At 43.2% G+C, this 24,963-nt stretch overlaps 1 protein-coding gene across 1 annotated transcript; it reads right to left on the bottom strand.

Moving 5' to 3' along the window:
- Window positions 1-2,978: 2,978 nt before the first annotated feature.
- ST8SIA3 (ST8 alpha-N-acetyl-neuraminide alpha-2,8-sialyltransferase 3) lies at window positions 2,979-17,937 on the bottom strand. Its single transcript, XM_007069411.3, has 4 exons — window positions 17,491-17,937; window positions 15,982-16,104; window positions 13,202-13,759; window positions 2,979-12,252 (listed from the first exon to the last, which is right to left on the bottom strand). Exons 1-4 carry the CDS (start codon window positions 17,667-17,669, stop codon window positions 11,970-11,972), a joined length of 1,143 nt encoding a protein of 380 aa, XP_007069473.1. The 5' UTR covers window positions 17,670-17,937; the 3' UTR covers window positions 2,979-11,969.
- Between the last annotated feature and the right edge of the window lie 7,026 nt (window positions 17,938-24,963).

Below are 24,963 nucleotides of genomic sequence, written 5' to 3'. Positions count from 1 at the left end.
TTGGGCTGTATAAGTAGGAGCATTGCCAGCAGATCGAGGGACGTGATCATTCCCCTCTATTCGGCATTGGTGAGGCCTCATCTGGAGTAGTGTGTCCAGTTTTGGGCCCCACACTACAAGAAGGAGGTGGAAAAATTGGAAAGAGTCCAGTGGAGGGCAACAAAAATAATTAGGGGGCTGGAGCACATGAGGAGAGGCTGAAGGAACTGGGATTATTTAGTCTGCAGAAGAGAAGAATGAGGGGGGATTTGAGAGCTGCTTTCAACTACCTGAAAGGGGGTTCCAAAGAGGATGGCTCTAGACTGTTCTCAGTGGTAGCAGATGACAGAACAAGGAGTAATGAACTCAAGTTGCAGTGGGGGAGGTTTAGGTTGGACATTAGGAAAATCTTTTTCACTAGGAGGCTGGTGAAGCACTAGAATGGTTTACCTAGGAAGGTAGTGGAATCTCCTTCCCTAGAGGTTTTTAACTTCAGGCTTGACAAAGCCCTGGCTGGGATGATTGAGTTGGTGTTGGTCCTGCTTTGAGCAGGGTGTTGGACCCTGATAGTCTATGATTCTATTCTATGTTTGGAGTGGACAATGAGGAGGCCATTGGAATTATGGGTGAGTTCAGGGCTGCTGGTTATGGGAATGGTGCTGGGTGTCTGTGCTGAGTGTAGAGATTGGGGTTGTGTATGTTAGGGGCAGGTGGGGCTGTTGCAGAGGGGTGCTGGTGTTGGAAAGAGGGGTCACTTCTCCCCTTCTCACTGTGCTGCCAACACACCACTCAGTTCTGGGGGCAGCACCACATAAAGCTGTGGAGCTCCAGTGGGAGTGGATTGGAGGTGGACTGAGAACAAGGCAGGAACACAGCAATAAGGAGAAGAGGTATTCCTTCCCTCCTCTTAATTTACTTGCTGCCACCAGGTCTCAGTGTTCAAGGGTCTTTGAATGCTGTTTTTCCACTCAACCTGTGGGTTGTGAACCAGTGGATTGCTGTCACAGGCTACTTGTGGGTCAGACCCTATGAGCTGAGAAGCCATTTTGTTTTAAGCTGCAGAGAAGACACACACTCCGCTGTTTCTCAGAGACTTTCCTTAGATTGAAATAGTATATTTTGCTCTTTGTATACAGAAAAACAATACAGTTAGAACATGTGCATTCATTAGAAGTCAATTGTTTGGGCTGGGATCTTTCTGAGCCAATCTGATCACAGCCATTTTATAAATTCTGAATTATTTAGTTCACACAGGCATTAATCCAACCAAATATTTTAGAGAGTTAATTAGTTCTGAGTGCAGTGGGGGAGTTTTTGGTGTTGGTTAACATTGATTTAGCTGATGTAAAGTGTTTAAAATGCTGTTGTATGTAGACTTTGTGGTGGATTGATAACTACACTGCATAAATGGAAAAAAATAAATAAAATTTCATCTCCTGACATTTGAATAAAAAATTTGCCCCAAATTACTAAAGTCTTCACTAATTATAGGTGCCCAATTTGAGACAATCTGAGATTCAAAACCTGCAACTCCAGGTGAAGTCAATGGGAGCATTCAGCATCTTTGCAAATAAACACATTTCAAGTTGGGTGCCCACAAATGGAGACTTCCAAAATTAGTGGGCACTTTTGAAAATGTTGGTTTTTGTCATCTCTGTTGTGCTCTGTAATTTAGAGAAATATTTCTATCCGAATATTGTAAACTGGGAAAAATAGTTTAGCTTTATTCATGCAAATAATCTGAATATATTTTTATTTCAATTAGAAAATAATAATTGATATTGGGATAGTGTATTAGCTGATCAGGGTCATTATCACGAAATTTAATTTGTGCTAATCAACTTGAGGCAGTAAGTGTGTGAAAAAGATCACTGTGTCATTTTACAGTAGTTTGCAGTGATCAGAACTACTGGTGGTAATTTTTTAAATCATTATTTCTGCGTGAATTTAGTTCTTGGGAAGTATATTGGTGTGATGATGCACTTAGATATAACAGTCTTGGGCATGGCATAAAGCTCCAGCTAGAATAACATAGAAGAATAGACCTGACAAGCCTGAAGACTGTTTATCAAACAGAGTAGGTGCAGCAAGTGTTCCACATTAGCCCAACAATGTACCTCAATTTCTGACTTGGGAGAGGCAACCTCCAGGGCTGAGAGATTAGTTCATCCGCTATTGTCATAGGAGCTCAAGCCCTCAAAAGAAGGATGGTCTTGGAGTTAAGGCGAACTGGGATTCATGAAAGCAGAGTTCAATTCTTGTCTCTCTTGCCACAGATTTCCCATTGTGCCCTCGGACAAGCCATAATATGTGTTCAGTTAGACTATAAACTCTTTGGGATGGCACCTGTCCTTTCCAGTGTGTTTGATGAGCCCGAGCACAATGTGGCTCTGATCTCAGTTGAGCCTGTAGGTGCTACTGGAATACAAATGACAACAACCACCCTGAAAACTGCTGAGCATCGTCAAGTCCTGTTGAAACCAATGGTACTTAGGGGTGCTTAGCAGCTCAGTCCTTGGTCTCGCAGATAAAACTGTTTAAAAAGATAACATTTAATACAGTCTTGTGGACACCTGTCTACTATGTCCTTGACTGAGGAAATCAGCCCTATTGTGCTTAGGCCACTGAACATGTATAGATGTTTGGTCACTTTCCTCTTGAGAGAAATCCATATTAATGACCTTGAAATGAAAGGCTACGTATGCCATTATCAGTCTCTTGATTCGCCCAGTAAGAATGAAATTAATTTTGGTGTGTGTAGCTTTCAGATGTTAAAATCAGACCCCAAGAAGACATACGATTGTATAATATGTTCTCAGATACTTCTGTGCCTATTTTGTATCCTGCAAAATATAAAATGCTTTTTGATTAAAATGATGTTAAGGAATTCAATACAATGTTGGCATCTGACACAGCTCAAGCAGTCAAGCGCAGGATACAAACTACAAACAGTTAAAAAATATAGGAAGGAAGAAATAAACACTGCTGAGTTTCACAGATTTCCAATGCACAATAAAATATTTTATTTAAAAACAATGCATTCAATATTGTGTTTTGGCACATGAGTCAATGTTGCAGGCACATTCACACCGAACAATAACATTGTGAAAAGATTCAAAATGAATCATTGTGTTTCCCCCACACACAAACTACAGTCACAATAAATATGCAGGATTTCTCTACAAAAGGAAACAGGTTCCTTGTTCACAAATATGACAACATATTTACATGTACATTACACTGTGCAGGCCACATTCAAATCTCAGATGTGTGGCCACATCAAGTACATATTAAGTAATGCCCTGGGGCCTGATCCTGATCCCACTGAAGCCAATAGTGACTTCAGTGGCAGCAAGATCAAATACCAGCTTTTGCATGCAACACATTTTGCAACATGTGCAGCTTTGCACGCCATTCACCTGAGATTATATCCTGGCCCATAATGGACATTAATACTATTTTAAAAATAAATAATGCTTCTAATATGGCCATTAACTAATAAATGCTTTATTACAATTATGGCAGATCTGTTTTTAATTTTTTTATTATTTTTATGTTTTTTAGTTAAAACAACTCCATCAAGCATTGAACTGCATGGTCATTAGAATAAAGACACATTCATTTACAGAAAACCTGCTTTCTAAATCATTTCTTTTTGCAGCCTCTATTCACAGTTAGTTATATTTCACAATCCTCACTTTTTGGTATACTCAACTGTTAAATAAACAAAGTGATAGCCAGAATGACTTTTTGTGTGTGCCCTACATACATGTAATATTCACTGAAAAAATGCTAAATACTAAAATGTTAAATAAAGATATATAAAGTAACAGAAGTAGTACACATACATCTCCAATTTTTATGTACACTTTTTGTTTTTTTGTTTTACTGCTCTCCTGCCTAGTCCCCAATATACAAGCTAACATCTAGATCAGCACAACTCCTGTGTTACACTCTCACATTTCTTTGTGAGTTTACACATGCATATCCTCATTCCGTCACAGGTCTTCTTTATAGGTGGCTTATACCCACTGAGAAAGGAAATAGGCATGCAGTTGCTCACATAAATTCAGTCACTGAGTTTATTGGAAGCAGGCTAGGCCTTTATGGAGTGTGCAACAGTATCATGAACATCAACAAGTCCTGAGGTGATCAGAGCTAAGTTCTTAAAACTTTAGCTTGAAAGAGCTTAGGGCCACTATTTATAGATAAAATTCACCCTAATGGATATCGTGATTGAAAGCCCTCCATGGCACCACAGTCAACTGCTGCAGAACAGCATCCAACCTAACATTGTGCTCACCCAGGAACCTTATAACCCTATCCTACCTCTTCTCCATTTGCTACCTGTCCCATGGTAGGCATTCTACCCTCACGAGACAGGGCTGCATTAGTTTTGAACAGTTCATGCCCTTCTCCTTGGAACCAGTAACCATGATTCAATATTTTAAACAAAAATGTTTTGAAATGACACATATGTGCATACAGTGTCATACATCTACGCCTATCTATTGAAACATTCACTTGTATTAGTGCATATTTACCCTTCACCATCAGGAATCCATTTAGATTGATATAGACAAGAAGGAATTCAGATTGCAAGAGAAAGGCAGGAAGAGTGTAGCCAACATGATAACAAATGTAGGCATGATTTACCCTCCTCAATACCTGGGGTGGGGTGCAATTTTTGCCACTTGACACTCAAAGAATCTGATCGGCTGGAGGAAAGCAGCTGGACGAGTTGCTTTAATTTATGTGGGGTCTCCCTGTCAGTCTGCTTGGGAGATGTGCTGAGTCAGGACACCTATTGGGTGCTCCTGGCCCTGCACCTTCCCCGTTCAACCCCATTCATTTGCTTGTCTGCACCACTTTGCTTTGATCTCTCCATAAAACACAACCAGAGTCTGCCACAGGGAGTAGTCATGGAGTTAGGTGCTAACTACTCACTGTAAAAGTTGCAGAATCTGGACCTTCAATGACTTTGGCTTGTGAACACTGAGGTGTCAAACAGGACCTTTGACTCTTTTCAGGTTCATCCCCCTGAAAAGGGTTACATGGGCCATGAGCGTGACACAATAGGAAAAAGACACTGATCTCAATCCTGCAGTTCTGACAGGCAAAACACCTGCTGACGTCAAAGGGAGTTTACCAGCACAGATACTTCTGGATCAGGCTCTTAATGTGAGTTTCTCCAAACAAACTGATTTGAAAATGGAGATTTAGGACAAGAAGAGGGGCTTGATCCTGCTCTGAATGAATCATATGGGAGTCTTTCCATTCACTCCAATGAGAAGAGTATTGGCCCCCAAAATAGGGTTCCTTTAATTTGCATAATGAATCCAATCACTTTTGTCTCTAAACAAAAGCAGATTTGAAAGACCATCTAGAAAAACAGAAGGATACAAGTAATACATTGTTTTAAAGCATGGTTTCCACGTTGCAGCAAACTTGAACAAAGAATATTGATACCAAAAAGCAATTTTCTTTGGGCCTTATTGTGTCATTGATTTCGAAGCAGAACTCCCAGCTGAAATCGATGGCTCTGAAACATTCAATGGGGTTCTGAAAAAACAATGGGGAGTTATGCATAAAAATCAATGGTATGATATGGCCCTTTGTCAATAATTTTCTGAATTCCCGTTTCTGATATTTAAAGATATTTACGTTTCTCACTTAGCACCTAGTGCCTCTTTCTCCCTGCTATAGCATCACTGTAGTCTGTTTTCAAGGGCAAAATTCTCCTCTCAAGTGCCCAGAGTGGATCCCACCCCTGATATTCTTCTCTTGGGAGTTCTGTTCCCGTGGAGAGAGCAGAACTTGGAGTCTAGTTCTACTGTGTGCCTTTGAGAGGAGACTTTTGACCTACAGTACCATAACTTCACTGCAAGGGATAGCGGGGGAGGGGAGGAGAGAAACAGGCTATAAAGGAGGCAACATTTGTTTAAACTAAACACATTCAGCCCTGGTATAAGTGGCAAAACTCCATAGTCTACTTCCTTCAACAATTAGGGATATAGCTTTAGAAGAGTGACCTTCCTTTTACAGAGCCGTTTGTCCCCATAATTTTTCACTTGCAATTCATTTTGTGGGTGCAAAAGAGCAGGCACAGAAACAGAATCCAGCCCGCAGATGAAAATAATAGCAAGCAAAATTATGAGAAAAGAAAGCTGGAGATTACATCTGTGTGGAGATTGGAATTTCCATTTTGAATAGGATTTTGAGTTTTCAAAATTTGTTTTTGTTCTGATAAAGAAAGAAATCTGAACAGTTCAGAATTCTTTGCAAAAGAAAATTTCAGAAAACAAAGAATTGGGGCTGAATGAAATGTTTCGTTTCAATTTTGGCTTTTTACTTGATATTATATTATAATATATATGTAATATAGAATACAAAATATAAAATTGAAACAAACACCATTTCAAAAGGAAAAACTGAAACGTTTTGTTCTGAAAATATCAAAATGGGATATTTTAACATTTTTGAAACTTTTTTCCTTTTTTTTTTCAAACACACTTTCATGAAGCATTTTGATTTCAGTGGAACCTCTTTTTCCAATGGAAAATGGTTCCATTGAAGTTCTTCTGACTAGCTCTACTGGAGAAATAAATCCACTTTCTGAACAGGGAATGGTAGAGCAGTGCAGAACAAAACTCCAGATCAGGACACCAACCCAAAATACAGATTCAGATCCAAATGTTGCCACTATGCTAAACAGTGGCATTTACAGTGAACTCAGATAGCATGGGACTCCATAGTGAAGTGGATTTAGATCCAAAATGGTTTCAATTCACTGAAATGTACCAGACGAAGTTTTGGATCTAGAGAATTTCTGCTTGGAGTGATGCTGCACTGTGAAAAATGATGACTTCATCATAAGAAGGTCCACTGCATTTTAAAAGTTTCTGATACTCTTATTCAGATTCATTAATACTTTACTCCATGAGAATTCCCATTGAAGTCAATGGAAAGAAGACAGTGGAATAACCCATGCAGTAAGGTGATATTAAACTAGAATAAAGGTGTTGGAATCTGGCCCTAAGTAGATTGTTCCCCTTTGTGAAAATATCTCTTGGAGATGCTCTATGGGACTGGATGGAAAGAACATTCATTTAGACGAGTGCATATTTGCTTGTGATTACATCTAATTAAATTCATTAGTAATCTAAACTTGTACATAACTATGTACCTAACTTGCACATAACTATGTTATGTAAACAATGTACAGTAGCCAAACATTGACATTGTTGGCCAATATAATTTCTTATTGTTGAGAGCCCGCAACTGAAAAATATATACAACATATTGGCCTCAGCATTAAAACAAATATGATGCTAATTGTTCATATTTACTTAATTAGATTAAAATTATAGTTTCCCACTGTTGAAATTAATAATCCATCACTTAATTAAAATGCCAGCTACCAACTATGAACCCTCCTATAATATTTTCTGTTCTCCAGTGATTGAGTTCCACACAGTACAAAATATGATACAATGTTTACAGAATTAGGTGTGTATTGGTGACTGTGTGTGTATATTAAATTAGACTAAGAATATTCTATTATGCATAGCAGTGAATCAAGAATGGATTTAGATTCCATAGTGAACACACACATACTGTACAATCCAATAGTAATGTACACTGGAAAAGATTAATTGACGTACCTAGTTAATAATTAGTGCAGAACCCTACCCTACATAACTCTCATTCTTCCCTTTTGAAAAATATGTAAATAATGTTTTCACCTTCCTTAGACACAGGCACCCAGAAAAACACAATTGCTCAAAACTTAATTCTGGGGCTGTTGCTCTTCTCTTACCCATTCTGCACCCCCAGCTGCAATAACTGGGCCTACAAATTTACCTGAATTGTGAGTTCCATTGTAAAAAGTCAGTGTAAGTTCATAAGATGTCACAATAGCAACAAATGCTGATGGGAAAAGGTACAAAAGGGGGAAAGACGGAATTAGTCCATACAAAAAGGACTGATATAATTCAAGGACTGTGTTTTGATCCTGCTTGTAAGCAAGAAAAATGTGGAACCAGAAATTAGTGAACCCAAATTGGTGTGCCAGAAGTAGGCCTAATTGGTGGACAAAATAATGAGGGGATGTGCTATTCCACCCACTATTCCCTTTTGGGGTCCTTAAAAGAAAAAGACTTTGGGGAGAAAAATTGCGACCAGAGCAAGCTTCACCATCATGGCTGCCACCCCACCATCTCCTGGGACCCCTGGGCCTTCATCATCCTGATCTTGAGAGATGTCCTGACCAGATCAGGACAGAGGGAGAGAGAGAGACCCAGAAGACATCACAACCTCTACTTGGCTCCAGCTGAATCCCAAACACCACCTGGGATGAAATAGGATCAAACTTTAACAATAGTATCAGGAACAACAGCTCCAGCCCATCTCAACTATCTTCATCAATTTTTCCCAAAAGGACAGTTATCATCATATTTGGTACCATCTAATGACTGTCAAACAAAGATTCTTCTTCCGTCTAAAATTCTCTTCAGCTAAAGGGAAAGGGAACAAGGGATGTTGTTAACATGAAAGCCTTACATAATACTTTGTATTTTGCATCCTTTAACTGTTTTTCTTTCCTTGCTATATCTTTAATAAAAGGTTAAAAGGGATAGTTAATAGTGTGGTTGCCATGGTACTAAGTAGGCTGAGGTTTCTGCATACCAAACCCCAGACCTTGTTTAACACTGTGCCTGGGTTATGCTAACACATTTAGCCCATCTATTCCATCTAAATTAATAGAACACTCCCCACACTCTTTCCTCAGTCACAATAACACGTCACTTTGCAAGGCATCAAAAGCAGTTTCTCCCAAAGGACACAGCAATGCCACTCCATGGCTAGAAGGAAGTGGTCTGTGAATCCCACTGGACTTCAGGAGTACCATAGCAATCACACTCACAATGTAACATGGCAGATTAGGAGTTACAAGGGATGGGTCCAATCCTGTAGACCTTTACTCATCTGACTTCAGTAGGACTAGTCAGAAGGTAGAGGTTTGCAGGGCTGGGCCCTAGCCCCTTAACCTGAGTATATCTTAGTTTGTAAGCTCTTTGGGGGCAGGGACTGTCTTTTTGTCTTGTGTTGGAACAGTGGCTAGCACAATGGAGAACTAATCCCCGACTGGGGATCCCACATGTTACTGCAATGCAAATAATAAGTAAAATAGCAATAATTAATCATATGGAGCCATGATACATTGGTACCTCACCATTATGAGGCCACTTAATAATAATACCTGTAATAAGTAATATTCTAGTGTATGAATTCTTAAGAATACCGAGCAGGACAGAAAAAGATACCAGGAAAGCAGATGCAGGCTTACACAACTGGGCAAGAAACTTTAGCAATACTATGTTCAGACTTCAGAAAAGTCTGAAGTCATCCATTAACACTATGATGGCATATTCTATACTCTGTGTGTTTGGATACAGGCTAACCTCCTCCTGAACACTTTCAGTTTTAAGTTTCTATTTACAAAACAAAACCAGCAAATTTTTGGTGATTTATGTCCTCTCCATCAATCAAAGAAGAATTTTGAAAATGGTTTTAAAACTCTTGCTGTTTCAGGATTTCCATTCAGTGAATGGGCCTGGTGTCCTTCACTGGTGGAAATACCACTTTAAGAACACTACATAGCACAGGCTGAGTCTGATGATGCAAAGTCAGCTGGATAGAATTTGCTTTTCCACCAAAAGGCATTGGGATTCAGAGTTTTTTAAAGTTGTTGCAAGGTGGCTCTGTGCTCCCCTCACATGGGAATCCTGAGGGAGGTGAAAGCTTAGAAAGGGAGCTAATACTCCCATTAACCTGATCAGGGCCAGAATTTCACCCTAACTCTCAGGCAGATTTTCACTCAGAAAAGAACTGAGAGAGAAATTCCTATTGAAATCAAAGGCAAAACTCCCACTGAGTTCATTAGGGTCAGCATTTCACCATGGATGCTTAGGGGAGTATGCTAAATAAAGCAGTGGTCCCCATTTCTATCCTTCACCAGTCCCGGCATGGCCATCTCAAGCCAAGGTGCAGAGGTTTCAGTGGATTTCACGGAAGAGGGAGACCATTCCTCACTGATTAGAACATTCTTTATATTACCCTGGAGTTTTCCTTTCTTAAATTCTATTTCTACTTTGTAGATAAACAATCTTGGAAAAATTAAGATAGCAGCATGTGTGATGTTTTACATCATTATTAGTTATTCTTCACTTAAAGCCATATAAAATAATATAAAATTGTTAGAATATTTTAAAGTATAATGGTTTTAATTTAAAAATATTAGAATCAATTGGCCTGAGACACAATGGCCAACATTTTCAAACTTAGTCCCCAAAAGTTAGGTCCATAGATAAGTTGCCTGATTTTCAAAGTGGTTTAGAAACCTGTATCTCCCATGGACTTCAGTGAATTTTTATTTACCTAAATATGGAATTAGGTGAATAACTTTTGGCACCTAAGTTTGAAAATTTTAGCCAGTAATTTTAATCTGTTCCCATTGTTGGCATTGAGCTTATCCTCACTGCTCCCAAATAAAAAAAAAATGATCAAAGATTTTTGTTGAATTATGTTTCATCATTACACTTTTTTTTTTTAGACATAACTATATGCACTGGTTCAGGAGCAATGTAATGGTTACCCTAGTTTCTGCACATCTTTTTTAGGAGGACATGGAAAAGGAGCAACAGGATGGGGTATAGTATTTCCAATATGGATGCGACTTTTAGAATATAACACAGTGTATCACCCAAACACATAGAATAACTGTGCTTGAGGTACAGTAGCACTAAAAGGAAAAAGAAACAATGTATGTGAAAATCTAATTTCTATCTTGAGCCCTGATCCTATAATGAGACCTGCATTGGTGGACTCCAGAGGCCGCGCAGAACGCATTGCAGGACCAGGGCTTTGGCTGGTCGTGGAATGGGCTATGAAGTGGAAAACCCATTTCTTGCAATGGCTTTAGAATATGTGGGTTAGGCTTGTGAAGACTGGGAGTGCAGCAAGAACACTGATGAAGGGGAGTTTAGGAATAGAAGAGCCTAGGTCAAAGAGACTATTATAAACTGTGCTCCTCTTCCAAAGGATCTATATTCCTAAAATCACTGCCAGCCCCCTTTGGGGATGTTTGGATAGGATTAGAAAGGGTCCTTCCTTGGATGTCTCCAGGGGTCTCCTCATCGCAGAAAAGAATTTTTTTTTTAAAAAAATTATATTATTAATCTTGATACATTAATTTTAAAATCAAACAGCCAAATTCTGTTACACTGATGTTAATGACAACATTCCCATTGATTTAAATGGGTCCGTCTCTAGGATTTGTCTCAAACTGAATTAAAACACTGAAGTAAGCTAAGAACAATTTATGTATCTAGCTATGACAAGGCCCATCACTTTAATACTATTCCTAGGAATATGTAAAATACAATACCACAGATCATATGCAAGCTGTGAAAATCAGAGTCTGTTCTAAAGAACTAGAACTTGATAGTAAATGGAAAGGTTAATTAGCTTTCTCCAATTAGCCATGGCAACATGTGTATGTGTCACTACTAATAGTAATAGCTGTAAGATAAGCAAAATATTTTAAACTAATGGTTCTAATTCTAATCTGCATGGAACATTAAAATTTGGAGGTTAGAGGCATTTAGTGTAATGTTAAAATATATATATGAAAATATTTTAAAACATGTATTTAGTAGCATATCTATAAATGCAAAATATCTATCTTAAAGAGTTTAAACTTTCCTGGTCCATGAATAGTGTCAGTACATTTTGATAAACACTTCTGCATTGCTAAATATGCTGAAACCTTTTGATGAGCTGTGAAAAGGGCGATTAAAAAGCATCTTTATATTATGGAAAATATTTTAGGTTTTTTTCTTTTTTTTTTAGGATTATATTTTAAAGAATGTTTAATTCAGTTTTGGGCACTTTTTAAACAATCATTTGGCACTTCAAGTTTTAAGTTCTTAGGCACAATGTGACAAAGTCAGTTTAGTTAGTCCTTCACCATGCATTTTGTAGAGCAGCTGGAATTCTGCAGGCAGCTGGTGGGACTCCTGCCACTTGGTAGTGAACTTTGTTCCTTTTTTATCATAGTAATGGTATGGGAGGTCTTCCCTGGTGTTAGGATCAAATCCAAATGGCCAAAACCCATACAGGTGGATCTCTTCACATATTGCAGAAGCCAGGGTATACATAAGAATACCTGTGCTCAGTCGCTTGGGTGACAAATGTTTATTTTTCCAGTACCTGTGAAATAATAAGCAGAGGCTGATTCATGTACCAATTCTGTATATAAGGATTTATAAGAAAACAGGACAGCGGGTGGAGAATGTCAATATTCATAAGTGATCATATGAATAATATTAGGGTTACTATTCAGGTTAGGCCTTATTAAAATAGCATGAATATAACATACTGTTACTGAAAACACTATCCTTGCACAAGTTTATCACAGACTTTTTTTGTGCCTCTCTGCAATGGTGCCCATTAGGACATCTGTTTGTTAGTCCCCCAATCCTGCAAAGTATTCCCTGTCTCCAGAGAGATCCCTTCACTTTTGCAGAACCCCACTGACACCATCTGGGCTACACATGGGCTTCCGTATGCCTATGTGGAGGCAACTGCAGGATCATAGTTTTAGGGTTAAATTAACCCTTGTGCAGACAGCCATTACAAGGCTATGCACTACTTATGCCAATATTATTGCATTGCATTTACAGTCTTCAACCTGAATAAGAGTGCCTAGAATTTAAACTAGTCTGAACTGCAACCCTGCTTAAGTCAAGTCACCTTGTTTATATGATCACTTTGGCTATAGGCTGGCTTATAATACTTACAGCCAAGGTTGATGGTGCTCTAGTGCTATATTCATTGTGTGATTCACCCGTGTGCAGTGGGACAGCACAAAACCCATGCAACCACTTACATCCCACTTATGCTGAATTACATGCCATATCGACCTTGTGCTACTCTTTTGCACGGTGGCGGGGCGGGGTTGGGGGGGAACTTCACCTTAAGGGACCAGTTGTGCTTCTCATTGAAGTCAATGGCAAAACTTCAGTTGCCTTCAATGGGAGCAGGATTAGGTCCTAACCTTTAGACATTGCACATCAAGGCAAATTGTGAATGAAAAATCAATAAAGTAGTTGATTAGTGATATATGTTTCAATGAGTGAAATACATGGAAAATACAAACCTGTTAACATGCTGCATTATATTTCCTGGCCAAGCCAGCTGGACCTTTAATTGCCCTCTATGCTCAACAAAGAAGTCAACCAATGTTCTTGTAACAGTTGCTGAAGTGTGGAAGAAAAAAGCTGGGATCCAAAGAATGGCCCCATCAAGCTTTTTTAAACTTAGAAAAAAGTTATTGCGATCCTGAATGGTCAAAAGATTGTTGTAATACTTTTCCAGGATGCTGGGATTGAAGGTTGTAAGGTTGGTTTTCCTTCCAACATCTTTTTGGAAAGCCTCCGTTGGAGCAAAGTTGCAACGAAAAACAAAATCAGACTTATCTATTTCTTGTCCACACTGACTCCCTGTAAGGATTCCACTATTTCCAACAACAGCACAAATGTTATAATGCTTATTCAAGACAGGTGAGACATCTGGAAGCAGTGATCTGAAGTTATTGCTAATAGAGAAAACATACTTATGGCTGGAATAATCATAATGCATCAGCTGTCCAATCCGAACACTATTCTTGGTCAAAGAAAAATTTTTTATTACATCAACATGCTGGAGAATTCCTTGCCTAAAATAAAATACAAAAGAACAAAATAAAACATTTCATTATATTTCTCTCCTTTATATAAAATAGAGGTTTTATTTCTTATGTCATGATTGGTTTTATTTAAAAAACAACTGGAGTAAAGTTATTCCAGCTGAGGGCTGCAATGCAACAGCTTTCAAATTGATATGAACTGACAAGAGTTGTGAGACCAGATCCTCAGACCTTCATAACTTCACTGACTTTAATGGAGGATGCTGATTTGAGTTTGAGGTATATGATTGTAACTGCGTACTGTTTACACAGGATGAAATTCACTGCTGTGCAGAGCCTCAGCAAAAAGACTAAATCCTATTTAAACCCTAACTTGAGGGCAATGCATTGGCCTTGTGCTGATCCTCTGGATAGGGGTAAATTTCACCCGTGGTAGTGAACTGATGTGCTTTGGTGAGACTGGATAGCTCTCATATGCCAAGATGTACTTAAAACAAAATGAAGCAGTCAAGAATATTCAATTGTATTAACAGTAATGTAGCTAAATTTTTAATACAAGTGCTTCTTGTACCTCATTAAGAAGCTTTGAGTCAGAAAACAAATGATATTCTACTGTCTTCCCTTACGTAAACATAATACCATAATATCTCATTTGGACAAGCAAACTGGAATTTTTAAAAGGGCTATTATGAATCCTAAAAACACTCTGGAATTTCGCCTGCAGTGGATAAAACTAGAAAATGAACCATTACTTCTTTATTTGCTCATGTTTATGAAAAACAAACAACCTCTCTTCCAGCTCATCATCCTCAAATGTCTAAGCATTAATGGAATCCCAGTGGGTACCCTAATTATGGTCTATTGCTAACAGACAAATGCAAGACAGATCTTGAGGCATTAACTAACATCAACATAGAGGTGCTGCTAAGCTATTTCTTTAAGGGTAGACTGTACCGCAAGAACACAGGCCATAGTGGTGGCACATTGTGATGTCATTCCAGGAACACCCCAGGAAAGAACCACAATTTCCTCTCTACTCCTTTCTGGCCCCTGAAGGGTTGTAATTTAGTGTTGGGCTATACCAGCCAGAAATTATTTCCCACAGCCTCACACTGCCTCATCTGCTGTGTTGACTAGTGATCAAAGAGTAGAGGGAGCAGAGCTAAAGTTCACCACCTCTCCTACCCATTCCAAGGAAACAGTTAGTAGACACATTGCTCAGCTCTCTCCTTTGTTCCAAAACCCAAGACCGGGTGGGCTGCATAGGGGTGTTAAGAAAGTTCTTACTCCTTTACCTGGTTGTGTAATCCAAGACACAATCTAGCCTTTAAAAACAGTGGGCAATTTTCAGGCAAAATTTGTATTCTGATAATGTTATTGGCCTAGATTGTGACATCAATCTCTAGGCAGAAATCTCCACTGACTGAAGATCAATGGCTAAACACATATATAAGTAAAGAAAGCAAGAAGACTGGCCCAGCATTTACCAGCATTAGTATCACAAGTTGAAGAAGAGCATCAATGACCAACTAAAAAGCATTTCACCTAATATTAAATTCTTGCAAATGTTGAGTTTTGAGGAAATGAAGGGAACTGAGGAATAATTTCAATTGCCATGTTGTCATCTTGTTAAATGGAATTTGGTGAAGTTGAGATGAAAATCGTTATGGAAAGAATTAATTTTAATTGGATCAAAAATGTTTCCATCATGTTCCCCATGTTTTAGACAACCAGAAACAACTATGGTTATAAAGACAGAACTAGTCTGCATTTTTACAGAATTACTGGCTGCAAATTGGCTGAGAAGTTTCACTAAAACAATTTTTTGTATTTTAATGAATATAATATTTGATATTTTTATATATTGACTCTTAAAGGTTTTTTAAAAAATTATCTTGAAATAATAGCAAATTAATTATCATTTTGATAAACCTGGTCACATCCCATTAGTATTCCATTGCTGTAAAACAACTTCTGTTCTTTAATGAAATAATAAATTACCCTAAGACAGTGATGTATTTTATTTTGTATATTTTTTTAAACACTTCACCTTGTTGGGAAATGTTCAGACTCACTCTTTGTCTCAAGAGTTCTGACAAGTTACTCAGAGTTCGGTATTTATAATTGTCTGATTTTATTTTCTAAATATACACCAACCACAGGTACATAGAGAGAGTGATAATTGCACTACATGAGGCTACAGTAGAGCCCCAGGCCTAACAAAACAGTCCCTGGGTTTGATTCTCTCTCACCTTTGATGTAAGAATGCTGTTCTATTAAACGTCCATTTGGAAGGCTTTTCCTGCAGCTCGTGTGTCAAAGAATTTGTAATTGGTACAAATGAAGGGTCCAGAAACTTCAGTGCAAACTGGGACCTGAAAAATGAGGACGCACGCACGTACACACACGGAATTAACAAATTGCTCAGGGCTGAGTTTAAAGATTCTGTCTGTTTCAGTGCGGATGACTTAATGGGCAGGGAACTAACTGAACAAAACCTCCATTTCCCCCGTCATAGTCTGGTCTCCCTGTTTAAATCAATCTGAACGAAGGGAAAGAGAGACTTTACACATTTCTGTGCACTGCAGAATTCATAAAATGGCCGTCAAAAATATTACCGTGCTGGAATTGAAGTCAAATAGATGGGCAGGTTCAGAGAGCAAATCAGCACCACGGACAGCGATCGACCAGCAGGCAGTCTCCAGCCGCTAGCCCAGCTCCCTGGGCCTGGGTTATTATGATAAGAGGGTTCTGCCTGTTCATTTCATCCTGCTTTCCTTTCTCTCTCACCCCCACCCCCCACTCCTCCAGCCTCAGACACTCCAGCAGTTTAACAACTCTCCTTCCCCTCCACCAGAGCGTCCCGCATTTCTCGGAGGGATCTGGCTTGTGGTCTGCCCTTGTTCAGAAAGCTCAGCACTGTAGGGCGAGGAAGGGAAGGGAAGCTCTCTTCATGTGTCCCCTAGAGATGCAACGGGCTTTGCACACGGACGGCATCAGCCAGCACAGAGCGCTTTTGCAAGGAGTTCCAGCCCCACCGCTGTGACCCAGACCCGTTCGCCCCTCGGATTTCCGGGGGATGCTGCAGTGTTGTCCCCTCGGCTCCCCCATGACGTGCAAAGCAGAATCCAAAGCGCCACGCAAGATGGGGATCTGAGCCACTTTTCTCTCTTTCTCCCTCCAGCAGGAAGAACAGCAGGCTGGGGAGGAAGGAGAGCTGGGAACCGCTTTGGGTGCTGGGGTCCAGAGCGCACCTTGTGCCCCGAGCCTGGAGCCCTCTGCCGGGAGTGGCTTTGCGCTGGGCCCCGGGCTGGAATCTCCCTGGTGGAGGGAATTGCAAAGGGGGGTGGGGGTGGAGGGGGTTGCAAGGGAAGACGTCTGGGGGAAACTCCCAGCCTTTCCCCACCTCAATCCAGGGGACCAGGGCGCCTGCGCCATTAGCTCGCCCCCTGGAATATATATGAACCGGGCGTGGAGCCACCATGATTATCAACTAATATGAGCCTTTCCCCCAGGTCAGTCAGCAGCATCCTCCCCACCACACAGGCAGACCAAGGGGCCCTGTGGTTGTGGCCACTGATGTGAAAGCCCAGAGCAGAGCGGGCACATCGATTGACTCGGAGGGGGTTGTTTTAGTTTAAAAGCAACGCTCAAAGGATGCCTGGGCGAGCGGGGAGAGCCCAGAGGCAAGACCCCCCCCCCCCGCACCCCCGTGTGCACCCATCCGCCTTAAAACGGAGCGAGAACCAGCAGGCACTTACCTGAATCCAGCATGGAACATGTACATTCTGGGCACCCCCGAGCTGGCATATCTGGGAGTGGTGAAGATATTGTCCTTTTTCAGGGACACGTAGCTGATGAGGGATAAGATCAGCAGAGCCACGCTGAGCATCACCAGCCCCAGCACACTCGCCACCCGGACCATTTTGCAATTTCTCATGCCTGGGAAAGCAATGGAGTTGCAAGGGGTGGGGTGTGGGGGGGGAGGGGGGGGGAGAAGCTAGAGAAACCGGCCCATTGGCGTTACAGCGAGCGAGCTGCGATGGCGCTGTGTGTGCGCTGGGGGGGCCGAGGGCGGGGGAGGCAACTCCGAGAGACAATCCGGAGCCACGGCAGCTGCGGGCGGGCACGAGGCGGAATTACGGATAAAATGGAGGGGCCGGAGCGGCGGGCGGCGCTGAGATGGCAGCCGGCTGCGCGGGGAGCGCGCGGGCGAGGCGAGGCGGCTGCCCCTCAGGCCAGGCCCGTTCGCGCCGGCAGGGGCAGGGGCAGGGGCAGGGGTGGGGGCGGGGGTGGAGCGTGCCGGGCCGTAATGAACGAAACCTTCGCCTCCCAAACAGCCCGGGGGGGAGCGGCGCTAATGAACGTAGGAGCCACGGTGGCCACACGCTGCCTGGCGGGGCTGCATTCAGATGGGTGGGGAGGGATGCAGCTCGCCAGAGGCATAGGCCCCCCTCCCACACCCCCCCTCAGTGCCCCCCACGCCCGCGACCCCCCTCCCACTGCCCGAACTCCCCCCCACCGCTCCCCACGCCCGCGACCCCCTCCCACCGCTCGAACCCCCCCCCACCGCTCCCCACACCCGCGACCCCCCTCCCACCGCCCCAACCCCCACCACCGCTCCCCACGCCCGCGACCCCCCTCCCACCGCCCGAACCCCCCCCACCGCTCCCCATGCCCGAGCATCCCCTCCCACCGCCCCGAACCCCCCCACTGATCCCCACGCCCGCGACCCCCTCCCACCGCCCGAACCCCCCCACCGCTCCCCATGCCCCCGACCCCCTCCCACCGCCCGAATCCCCCCACCGCTCCCCACGCCCGCGACCTCCCTCCCACCGCCCGAATCCCCCCACTGATCCCCACGCCCACGACCCCCCTCCCATCGCCCGAACCCCCCCACTGATCCCCACGCCCAAGCGTCCCCTCCCACCGCCCACCCCCCCACCGCTCCCTACGCCCGTGACCCCCCTCCCACTGTCCGAACCCCCCCCCACAACTCCCCACGCCCGCCACCCCCCTCCCACCGCCCGAACTCCCCCCCACCGCTCCCCACGCCCGCGACCCCCTCCCACCGCTCGAACCCCCCCCCACCGCTCCCCACACCCGCGACCCCCCTCCCACCGCCCCAACCCCCACCACCGCTCCCCACGCCCGCGACCCCTCTCCCACCGCCCGAACCCCCCCCCACCGCTCCCCATGCCCGAGCATCCCCTCCCACCGCCCCGAACCCCCCCACTGATCCCCACGCCCGCGACCCCCCTCCCACCGCCCGAACCCCCCCACCGCTCCCCATGCCCCCGACCCCCTCCCACCGCCCGAACCCCCCCACCGCTCCCCACGCCCGCGACCTCCCTCCCACCGCCCGAATCCCCCCACTGATCCCCACGCCCACGACCCCCCTCCCACCGCCCGAACCCCCCCACTGATCCCCACGCCCAAGCGTCCCCTCCCACCGCCCACCCCCCCACCGCTCCCTACGCCCGTGACCCCCCTCCCACTGTCCGAACCCCCCCCCACAACTCCCCACGCCCGCCACCCCCCTCCCACCGCCCGAACCCCCCCACTGCTCCCCACGCCCGAGCGTTCCCTTCCACCGCCCGAACCCCCCCACTGCTCCCTACGCCCGTGACCCCCCTCCCACTGCCCGAACCCCCCCACCGCTCCCCATGCCCGAGCATCCCCTCCCACCGCCCGAACCCCCCCCACCCCTCCCCACGCCCGCGGCCCCCCTCCCCACGCCCGAGCGTCCCCTTCTACCGCCCGAAGCCCCCCCACTGCTCCCCACGCCCGAGCGCCCCCACCTCCGGAACCCCCCCCCCACTGCTCCCCATGGCCGTGGCCCCCCTCCTGCCGCTGCCCCCTCACTGTTCCCCACACCCGAGCTCCCCCCCACTGCCTGAACCCCCCTCACAGCTCCCCACGCCCGCGGCCCCCCCGTCACCGTCCGAATCCCCCACCCCCCCACGCCCGAGGCCTCCCTCCCTCCCAGCCGCAGACGCCCCCGGCCGCCCACCGGCCTCCCCCGTTCAGAACTTTCACTGAGAGTCCCCCCGCAAGAAGGGTTTGCGGGGTTCAGCTCTGGATGATGCTGGTGCTCCCACCACTAGTTTTTAAAAAGTAGAATGTGGTGCTAGGAGCTCCGCCAGGGCGGCACCGCCGGGTAAGCGGTATAAGGAAGGCTGGTGGAGCAAAAGGAAGCGCAGGAATCAACATCAAATATTCCTCCACTTACAAAACTCAGATGTTCTTAGGTTTCAGGTGAAATTTGCTCAGTGATTTGTCGATGAAACAGTTTAATTACATTTATTTATTTGTTTAAAGAATTAGGACTTGTGGTAAGTTTTAAAGAAAAAGTAGCCAAATGCTACATTTTGAAATAGACTTTGAAGTCAACATCTGTTTTTAAATTGCCCAGTACCTCTAAAGGGTCTCTGTAAACTGCTTGCCCATCTACAAACAGTGTGTCTAAATCCTGTACTACATACATTACAGACTCAGTCATCCAAAGAGCAAGTAAAGTCTCATAAACACACAAGATATACATTTTTCACGAATAACCTTTAAATAAAAAGGTTTGCACACAAAAAATGCATTAAAACTGTTTTAAGCAATCATGCAAGGGCCCAATTCTGCAGATCCTTTAACAGGTAGTCACATTGAAGTCAAGGGCCTATGTGTGTGAATTAGGACCACTAGAACTCCCATGAATATTGGGGGTGGGGCAGAATAGAGCCCCAAAATACCAGCAGAATTAATGTGCCTTATTAGGGGCTGGCCTTTAAACAATGAGTCTACAGATACTTACACAGATTATACAAACGCAGTATTAGGGAGATCCTTTAAAGAGCTCATTTGCTGGTGGTGGTTGCTAGCCCAGTTTAACTGCTTAAAAAAAAGGGGGGGGGGGAGCAAGAAGTGAAGAATAAAGAACAATATTGTCAAACACTGATGAACATACTTTGTTGAGGAAGAGTCAACATGGTTTTAGTAAAGGGAAATCACGCCTCACCAATCTACTAGAAGTCTCTGAGGGGGTCAACAAGCATGTGGACCAAGGGGATCCAGTGGATATAGTGTACTTAGATTTTTCAGAAAGCCTTTGACGAGGTCCCTCACCAAAGGCTCTTACACAAAGTAAGCTGCCACGGGATAAGAGGGAAGGTTCTCTCATGGATTGGTAACTGGTTAAAAGATAGGAAACAAAACGTAGGTATAAATGGTTAGTTTTCAGAGTGGAGAAAGGTAAGTAGTGGTCTTCCCCAGGCATCTGTTCTGGGACCAGACCTATTCAACATACAGGTGGCAAAATTTGCAGATGATACAAAATTACTAAAGATAGTTAAGACTCAGGCAGACTGTGAAGAGCTACAAAAGGATCTTGCAAAACTGGGTGACTGGGCAACAAAATGGCAGATGAAATTTAATGTTGATAAATGCAAAGTAATGCACATTGGAAAGCATAATCCCAACTATACATATAAAATGATAGGGTCTAAATTAGCTGTTACCGCTCAAGAAAGAGATCTTGGAGTCATTGTGGATAGTTCTCTGAAAACATCCACTCAAGGTGCAGCGGCAGTCAAAAAAAGTGAACAGAATGCTTGGAATAATTAAGAAAGTGATAGATAGTAGGACAGACTATATCATGATGCCTGTATATAAATCCGTGGTACACCCACATCTTGAATATTGTGTGCAGATGTGATTGCCCCATCTCAAAAAAGATATATTGGAATTGGAAAAGGTTCAGAAAAGGGCAACAAAAATAATTAGGGGTATGGAACGGCTTCCGTATGAGGAGAGATTAATAAGACTAGGATTTTTCAGCTTGGAAAAGAGATGACTAAGGGGAGATATGATTGAGGTCTATAAAATCATGACTGGTGTAGAGAAAGTAGAGAAGGAAGTGTTGTTTACTACTTCTCATAACACAAGAACTAGGGGTCACCCAATGAAATTAATAGGCACCAGGTTTAAAAAAAATAAAAGGAAGTATTTCTTCACACAATCACAGTCAGCCTGTGGAACTCCTTGCCAGAGGATGTTGTGAAGGCCAAGCCCATAACAGGGTTCAAAAAAGAACTAGATAAATTCATGGAGGATAGGTCCATCAATGGCTATTAGCCAGAATGGGCAAGAATGGTGTCCCTAGCCTCTGTTTGCCAGAAACTGGGAATGAGCGACAGGGGATGGATCATTTGATGATTACCTGTTCTGTTCATTCTCTCTGGGGCACCTGGCATTGGCCACCATTGGAAGACAGAATACTGGGTTAGATGGACCCTTTGTCTGACCCAGTAGGGCCATTCTTCTGTTCTTATGGAAACGCCCTCCTAAAACACCTCTTTGTGTCTCAGTGCTGCAATATGAAAAATCACCTACCAGGAGAATGAGTTAAAGAGGAACATCCCACCTGATCTAAGGGAAAATCTGTTGACCGGGGTTGGCTCAGTGTGATTTCAACACAGATTTTTGTATGTGCCAGGTGCTTGCACAATACCAGAAGAGCAGGCTGATCTTATGCTCTGCTGATCTTATGCTCAGCATGGCTCTGCTGAGCTCCAAGATCTCTAAGGCAACTCTTCCAGTGGATCATCCAATGTCACATTTATAAAGTTATTCTCATCCAATTAAATTAAGTAGGCCAAGGGAGGTTAAGCCTCCCCTTAGCCAAGCCCTGGCCCCACCCACGCTGCATCCTCTCTCCCAAGCTAGAGGACAGTTTGGCTCCTGCCAGAGCCCAGCAAGTGGCTGGGGCTGGCCCTATGGCACAGAAAGAGACTGATCCTTCAGGCTTCAGTGTAAAGACCTGAGCCCTGCAGGATATAGTAACTCCTGACTACCTATGTGGCTTTAGTGGAGTCCAGAAAGGCTAATAAAATTAGGAAGTAGGGCTGCTTAGGAAGTAAGGGATAGACTTATTTATATGATTTCTTTGTCCTCTGGTCAACTCTCCTATTCCTTGCCATGGAAAAGGTAATGTCCCGCACCCTTTGCATGCCAAATCAGTCTTCCAAGACTAGGCGATCCCAGTACAAAGCAAGCTTACACCTTCAGATATTACGGTAATGAGGGCCATATAAATATCTTGACAAACAGATGAAGTCTTCTGGGACTTTTGCGCCCCCACAAGGCCAAGTATCTCCTGGGCCTTAGGACTCCATAAAAGTAACAGTATGTACCTGTCTTAGCACATTTCTAGCACTACTTTTGGGCCTCATACAGAAAATATAGGACCATCTCTCGATTTTTATACAGAACTCCCACTCTCATTAATAGAAGTTAAAGAGCGAGAATAGAATATTGCTCATAGTCTTGTCTACTCAAACATTTAATTTGCGGATAGTGTAAATCTATCCCACATTTAAAAGCAGGGTAGCTCAAAGCAAACTAGGGAACATTTGATGTGTGGTAGCAGGGTCCACAAGGACCCTCGGAGCATGGCAGGCTAGTGTGTGGTAGACTGACACCCCAGCTTGCCACAAAGTGTTTGTGTAGATGTGCCCAAGTAGCGCCTATCCCTTCCACAAATGACCCCTGAAAAGAGTTTTAACATGATATTACAATGCATTTTAAATATTTAATTCTTGGAGTTCCAGTGAAAAGTATGAGTGAATCAGATGTGGTTTATCACAAGTCAAACAGAAAACATGAAAAGTCTTTACACAGTATTTGTGGTTCAACCAAAGAGGCTTTTATTGAATTATGCACATGTATGCTGCTGTATCTATAGTTCCTTCTGCATACACTGCCTCATGTTGGCTCATGGAAAGCATAGTTTTTTCATCAGTTGTTTTAATCATCATCTTCTATGTATGTGAACAACATGATGCCACTACAAATGATGAAATAAAGCAAATATGTTGGACATTTCCAATTTATGTACAAACAATAGTTCAGGAAGGAAGCATGTATTAATTCAAGGTGTTAGCAGCAGCAGTGAAATCAATGTCAGTGCATTCTGATTGGTCTGTGGTACATAGGCAAAGAAGATTTCGTAACAATTGGTAAACCAAGATACAGAGTAGGATTTACTGTAAGTGACTTGTGATGTTATCTGAATGCCAAACTGTACAGTCAGTACATCCAGACTGACATCACACTGATGCCAAAATATCTGGCGATTGAAGGACTGTTGAAACACCGAAGACCATTCTTTTCAAGGACTAAGGTAAGGAAGATAATACAGTTTACAACTATCAACACAATATTTCTGTATAGTATAAGGCTTTACTACATGAACCATGGGACTGAATCCAATTGCACCTATGGGGGGAATTGTACATAGGCAGAATTCAATCACTTTAACTGGGATTTGATCAGGACAATGGGGCTAACACAACTAGTTTTGCAAAAAGAGCTATATGAACTTTGACCATCTCCAGAAGAAGCTTGGTTTTGTTTCATCCTAAAAGCAGCAACTTCAGCATCACTACCCTTACCCTTGAACTTTGTGTATTGAGAGAGTGAGGGTCCCATTGACATGCAGGGAAAAGAATCAGTTTCTGAAGCACCAGTACAAGTTCTTGGAACCACTTTGATTATCACTGGAAGTCTCCCATTGAAATCCTAACCAGGTTCAATCCTGTTTAGCATGTGAGATTTAAGGAGATGACAGTTTAAAGGTTCTTGGCTAAAAATATTTAAAAGGTTGGATATTGAATTATACCAAACACCACTTTAATTTTTATTTCACTTGTATTATACACCTCCAGCCTTTACAAAGTCACAGACTAGTTTCAGGATACTGCATTGTGCATTCGAACAAGTTGCAGTAGGAAACAAAGGCAGTTTTTCCTTCAGATTCTTCAAAGATAGCAATATGTCAGTAGCCCCCAGAGAGGTTGAAAGTAAATGAATCAGTGCTAGAAAGTGAAGGATGTCATCTGCACTGAATGGTGAAAGGGAGTCCTGAACAGTATCTTCATTGATTTTTCTGTAATTGACAGAGAATCTTGGTTTGCCTTAGGGCTTCTAAATGGAAGAAGTGGGGAGGCCCAGGTACAAGAAGCTTCCTTTGCTAAAATCTGTGAAAATTTCTCCTAAATTATTTGTCTTTTTATTCCATGCAGCTTCAAATAAGGTACTGGGGTGATAAACTTGGAAATTTCATAATTCGCTGAGTGTTCTGCAAAGTGCATTAAAAAAAAAGATATTCGTGATTTAACATTACAGGGAATCCCTTCACCCTTTATAGTAGCCAGGAAAACCTTGGTGTCTATGATGCCTAAAAA

The sequence above is a fragment of the Chelonia mydas genome, chromosome 5, assembly GCF_015237465.2.
Source record: "Chelonia mydas isolate rCheMyd1 chromosome 5, rCheMyd1.pri.v2, whole genome shotgun sequence".
NCBI classification, from domain to species: domain Eukaryota; kingdom Metazoa; phylum Chordata; order Testudines; family Cheloniidae; genus Chelonia; species Chelonia mydas.
This window is presented reverse-complemented; position numbering and strand designations above follow the sequence as displayed.

Coding starts and splice junctions, on each gene's coding strand:
- ST8SIA3 (XM_007069411.3), bottom strand. CDS start 17,669: ATGAGAAATTGCAAAATGGTCCGGGTGGCGAGTGTGCTGGGGCTGGTG. Junction 16,105..17,490: donor ATGTTCCATGCTGGATTCAG/GTAAGTGCCTGC, acceptor CTCATTTTTCAG/GTCCCAGTTTGCACTGAAGT. Junction 13,760..15,981: donor ACAGCATTCTTACATCAAAG/GTGAGAGAGAAT, acceptor ATTTTATTTTAG/GCAAGGAATTCTCCAGCATG.